Source organism: Cariama cristata, unplaced genomic scaffold (assembly GCF_000690535.1).
Source record: "Cariama cristata isolate BGI_N322 unplaced genomic scaffold, ASM69053v1 scaffold29692, whole genome shotgun sequence".
NCBI classification, from domain to species: Eukaryota; Metazoa; Chordata; class Aves; order Cariamiformes; family Cariamidae; genus Cariama; species Cariama cristata.
The window spans coordinates 2,194-6,920 of record NW_009602564.1 but is presented as its reverse complement, the minus strand read 5'-3'; the positions used below and the strand labels follow the sequence as shown (position 1 = coordinate 6,920).

At 51.0% G+C, this 4,727-nt stretch overlaps 1 protein-coding gene across 10 annotated transcripts; it reads left to right on the top strand.

Annotated features, from left to right (window-relative positions):
• Window positions 1-580: 580 nt before the first annotated feature.
• LOC104157478 (acidic leucine-rich nuclear phosphoprotein 32 family member B) lies at window positions 581-4,727 on the top strand. Of its 10 annotated transcripts, XM_009694818.1 has the most exons (7): window positions 581-726; window positions 1,217-1,339; window positions 2,405-2,624; window positions 2,934-3,055; window positions 3,499-3,553; window positions 4,267-4,278; window positions 4,430-4,721. In XM_009694818.1, the coding sequence occupies exons 1-7, from the start codon at window positions 667-669 to the stop codon at window positions 4,504-4,506; spliced, it is 669 nt and encodes a 222-aa protein (XP_009693120.1). In that variant the 5' UTR covers window positions 581-666; the 3' UTR covers window positions 4,507-4,721. The 10 variants fall into 10 exon arrangements, with proteins under 10 accessions (XP_009693120.1, XP_009693117.1, XP_009693126.1 ...); XM_009694815.1 differs by lacking the exon at window positions 4,267-4,278 and having other exon boundaries at window positions 2,405-2,603; window positions 4,418-4,727; XM_009694824.1 differs by lacking the exon at window positions 4,267-4,278 and having other exon boundaries at window positions 2,405-2,603; window positions 2,946-3,043; window positions 3,511-3,553; window positions 4,418-4,721.

Here is a 4,727-nt window from a genome sequence, read left to right as displayed (position 1 = left end):
TGCCATCAGGTGCTACGAGCCTGAGGCTGAACTCATCTGCTTAGAGACCTATCTAGGCAGATGTGTCACCCCTGCGTGGATACTGTCACAGGGAAACGGATCGTCTGGAGGCAGGTTTTCCAGCACCCCAGCAGCGTGGGGGAAGAAAGCTGAAGGGGACAAAACCAGATGACCTTGTTCAGCTTCTTGTTAGTGAAGTGCGACTCTGAAAGCTTCGTGATACCTTGTGCGTGAAATGCTTTGATGCAAGCTCATGGTTCAACCCCTTAATGCTTCTTAGCGGAGAAGGTGGACCTTGGTTGGAGCGGCAGGGTGTGGGGTGGTGCAGCGGTTGCATGTTGCATGGCTCCTGCTTAAAGGATGAAGTCCTAACCGCCGTGAGGGATTCTCACTTTGTGTCCTCACAAAAGTTCTTTGGCTTTAAGATCTTGCGTGTCCCTTCATGTGAGTAAGGAGGACCTTCAGACACCCCTGCTGCTCTGAAGTGTCGGTCACTCTGCCTGACGTCAGCTTGGCGAGACTCGAGGTGAGACTTAGCCGGGTGTGATGACGGCAGTTGGGTGTCTCTGTTGGCAGGTGAAGGAGCTGGTTCTTGACAACTGCCGTTCGGACGATGGGAAGATCGTTGGTCTCTCTTCAGATTTTGAGAACCTGGAGTTCCTCAGCATGATCAACATCAACTTGCTGTCTGTCTCCAATCTCCCCAAACTCAACAAACTCCGGAAGGTGAGTCAGACCGGCGGTCCCTTCTCCAGCAGTCCTTGCTCTGAGACTTCTGCTGCCCTGTCCCTGGTCACAGTTGGTGTTTGCCAGGAAAAGGCCATTTGATTTTGCTTTTTCCTCTGTAGCCTACAACCTAAGCAAGTGAGAGAGGTTGTTCACTATGCAACAAAATGCCTTTGAGTTCCTTCTGTGTTTAGCATCCTTTCTCTCTTGCGTTCGCTGTTGTGCTACTGTCATAAGCTTCGCTAACATCATAAATATTTCAGATTTTAGAGCGTGTATCCCTGTGTCCTGCAGTACGGAGGTGGCTGGGGATGCTGCGTTACCGTGGGAAAGGGGTTTCAAGGGAAAACTTGAACGGCTGCTCTATGACTGGTCTAACAAACAGGGTCTAGAATTTGGGTGCTTATTGTAGTCTGGGTCTCGGGGGAATATTATTCCCCATGTCACAGTCCAAGACACTTTGTGACTGCGTAATATTCCCTCCTGACAGCTGGAGCTGAGTGATAACAGGATTTCTGGTGGCCTTGAAGTTCTAGCAGAGAGAACTCCTAACCTGACACACTTGAATCTAAGCGGCAACAAGATCAAAGAGATCATTACCCTGGAGCCCTTGGTGAGTGGAAGGCTGTGCTGGAATCTAAGGGATGACGTTGTTTCCTTTGGGGAGCGTGTCTGTGCAGCAGAAGTCCAACGTCTTGGTACCTGTTCCAACAGCACTTCGTGGTTCTGATGGGAACAGATGAGTGGGTCCAATTTGAGGCTGGGCTAATAGTTAATGGCTCCTCTGTCTGGAAAACCAGCAGCCAGTTGCTAAAAGAAGCGTGAGATTGGGCTGGATGAGTAAAACTGTGGATGCAGTGCTCAGTGTCCATCTGAGAAAGGACCGTTAATGGGTCGGATGCAGTTTGAGGTAGGTGGCACCTGGGGTGTCATGGAGATGAGTTGCTTGGACACCAGTGAGGGTGTCCATCACGTCAGTCCAAAGGCGCTGGTGTGCTGGGCTGGGACCCTCTCGCCCTGGGTGCTGTCACAGCATGCATTGCAGGGGGTTCCCGTTGCATCTCAACTGCCCCAAAGAAGGCAAGATCTTGCCTTGTGATCCTGACTCTGTAGCTGAAAGGTCTGATCTAGGGCATTTGCCTCGTTAGCTGTTGCCTTTGGTCCCTCCATCCCCTCCAGAAAGAGCTTGAAACTGTTTCATTCCTCCTTTGCTTGACCTGGTGCACGGTGCGACGGCCTGACCGGGAGAGCTGCTATGGCTGTGCCAAAAGGCACACACAGGCGCAGTCCTCGGGTCTCCCTGGGCTGCGCTCTCGGGTATTTTGCCTGATGTTTTGGGCAGGATGAGTCTGGCTCGGCGATTCCTCCTGCTAGGGGAGCTGCGCTTTCTGTGCTCGCTGCCCACCCCGTTCAGAAGGGAGTCAGATTTGCAATTGGTTTCACAGGGAGCTGGCTCCAAGGAGGGGAGACTGGGACAGAGGAACTGGAAAGAAATCTTCTTTGCCTACAGTTAGCAAGAGCAGTAACTTCTCTCCCATCAGAGGAGCGCGTGGTGCAAATAATGCATGCAAAGACACTTCTGTACTAGGTTTGGGTAGCAAACCAGCTGTCCTCTGATGGCTGCCTGATCTTCAACCAGTGGCAGCTTGTAAATAATCTAACAAATTGATCTTTGCAGAAAAAGCTGCCAAACCTCCATAGTCTGGACCTCTTCAACTGTGAGGTGACAATGCTCATCAACTACCGGGAGAGCGTGTTCACCCTCCTGCCCCAGCTCACCTACCTAGACGGATTTGATGCTGATGACCAGGAAGCCCCTGACTCTGACCCTGAAGCAGATGGGGATGGACTGGAAGATGAGTATGAGAACGGGGAAGGTGAGGATTTTTCTCCTCTTGGTTTTCTTGCTGGGGATCAACCCCTTTTCCCCTTCTGCATGGTCATGTTGCTAAATAAATGATGATTATAACTTGCCACTGAGGTAGGGGCTGTCTGGGTAACCCCCCTCCCTCCCTGGGGAGGCCGCATGAGAAATGAGACTTGGGGCAAGCTGACGGGGTTTGTTGCTGGCGCTCCTTGTGCGTGCTTGTTCTGGGTGATTTCCTGCGTGTTGCTCACGGAGTACTGGGGTTGGAGGTGCGAGCATATTGTCTGGGAGTAGCGAATTTTGGGAACCGTAAGGCTTAACCTCCCTCTGCTTTTGATAGAAGGTGAGGAAGAGGATGATGACGATGAGGAGGATGATTTGGATGAAGAAGTCATTGATGACGAAGAAGATGAAGATGACGATCTGGAAGGTGAAGAGGAGGAGGATGGAGTAGATGATGAGGTGAGGCTTTCTGTCATCGGTGTAACTCTGCAGCACGACGTTGCTGTGTTTGGTAGTCTGTCTGTCCCTTAATCTGGTGACCCATCTGAGCAGATGTCACGGATGCCCCTCTGTGGGCAGATCTGAGGAGTGCCGCCACGCGCTCTGCCTTTTCCCCGTGTGCCTTTTGGCTCGTGGTCCGCAGAGTTTACCAGTTCAGACTTCTTTATTGCTCAGCCTGGTCCTTCTCATGGCTTCAAGTGATAAAACCATACAGCTCCCTTCGTAAGAAGGAATAGCAGGAAGCTATTTAGGAAGCGATGGCTTCTCCCTGCTCGGCTGGTACCTGCCACCCTGAGGCTAGAGGAGGGAGGGGGCAGAGGTGAAGGAAGACGTTGCTGTGGAATTACACTTTGCTCATGGGATTGTGGTTCTTGCAACAAAGCATCTTGTTTTAACTCCAGGAGGAAGATGAGGAGGAAGATGGTGAGGATGATGAAGAAGATGAAGCCGATGATGGTGAGTCAACTCCTAACAAAGTGCTTGCAAAACTGCCTCAACAATCTCACACACTTGCTGGTTTTGTAGAGCTTCCCAAGGTTCAGTGTAGTGCTGTTGTTGCCTGCAGCTTTTCCCTGATAGAAAGTGCAGCGTTTCTGCGTACGGGCACCGCTGAAGCTGCTGCTCGTGCCAAAGCTGGCTACTGAGTAGTGGTTATAACCAAAGGGTCACACGGTGGTGATGGGGAAATGGGTTTCAGTACCTTCTAAACCCAACCAAACTGAGTGAGCCTGCCAAGTATTAAAGAGGAAAATCGCCTAGAAAACCAGTTCTAAGTAGCTTGAACTGATGGTCCGTGCAGGAGCCAGGCTTCTGTCACAGAAGCTGATGTGAGCAGTGTGCGTCAGGAAATGCTCTTGGAGACCCGTTCCTCGCTCCTGGCAGCGGTAGAGAGGAGGGGAGACCCGAGTTTCTTGGCTTGAGTCCAGACTCCTCTGGTTATAACAGGGTACAAACACCTGAACGAATGTTGACAGAATGTAGTGGCTGGTGTGACTTCACGTGGGCTTGGTCAGAAGTGACTGAATTCTGCAGATGCTACAGGTTTGGGAGTGCTCAACAACAACAACAAAAAGCCTGTTTTCAAGCAGCTGTTGAAATGTGGGATGCTTGGAGGGCATAGAAAAGAGTTAATGTCTCGTGTTAGTCCAGGCTTTTCTGGGTGCCACGAGAAAGTGGGCAGGGTGGATCTCCGCTCCGTAACGGTGCCAGTCTGGTCTGTGCTTGTTCACCAGCAAGCTGTGGCTGATGCGGCTTGAAGCCGCAGTTCAAATGCTGTTCCGCAAGACTGAACAGAGCTTCACGCTTCGCCTCTTTTTACAGACCTTCCACGAGGAGAAAAGAGAAAACGAAATCTAGAGGATGAAGGAGAGGAAGATCCAGAAGACGAAGAGGACGATGAGGATGACTGATCCGAGCGAGCCAATCAGTTTTACAGACTATGACTGTGCTTGTCTTAACCTCCCCGTTGTGTCTATGTGAGACTGTAAATCCCCGTCTCCCACTCCTCCCCCCTTTGTATGGCTGCAGCGTCCACAATATATTTTTTTAAGATGTAGAATACTGTAGGCATTCAGGGGAATCTTCCATACAACGCTCACTTTCTCACAATCTCATGACCAAAGGCTTTCTC

Excerpts from the sequence above, each read along its gene's own strand:
- LOC104157478 (XM_009694817.1), top strand. The coding sequence starts at position 667 with ATGATCAACATCAACTTGCTGTCTGTCTCCAATCTCCCCAAACTCAAC. Across the intron at positions 2,638-2,928 it reads CCTCTTGGTTTTCTTGCTGG|GATAGAAGGTGAGGAAGAGG; the intron begins GGATCAACCCCT and ends CCCTCTGCTTTT. Across the intron at positions 3,056-3,498 it reads AGGATGGAGTAGATGATGAG|GAGGAAGATGAGGAGGAAGA; the intron begins GTGAGGCTTTCT and ends TTTTAACTCCAG.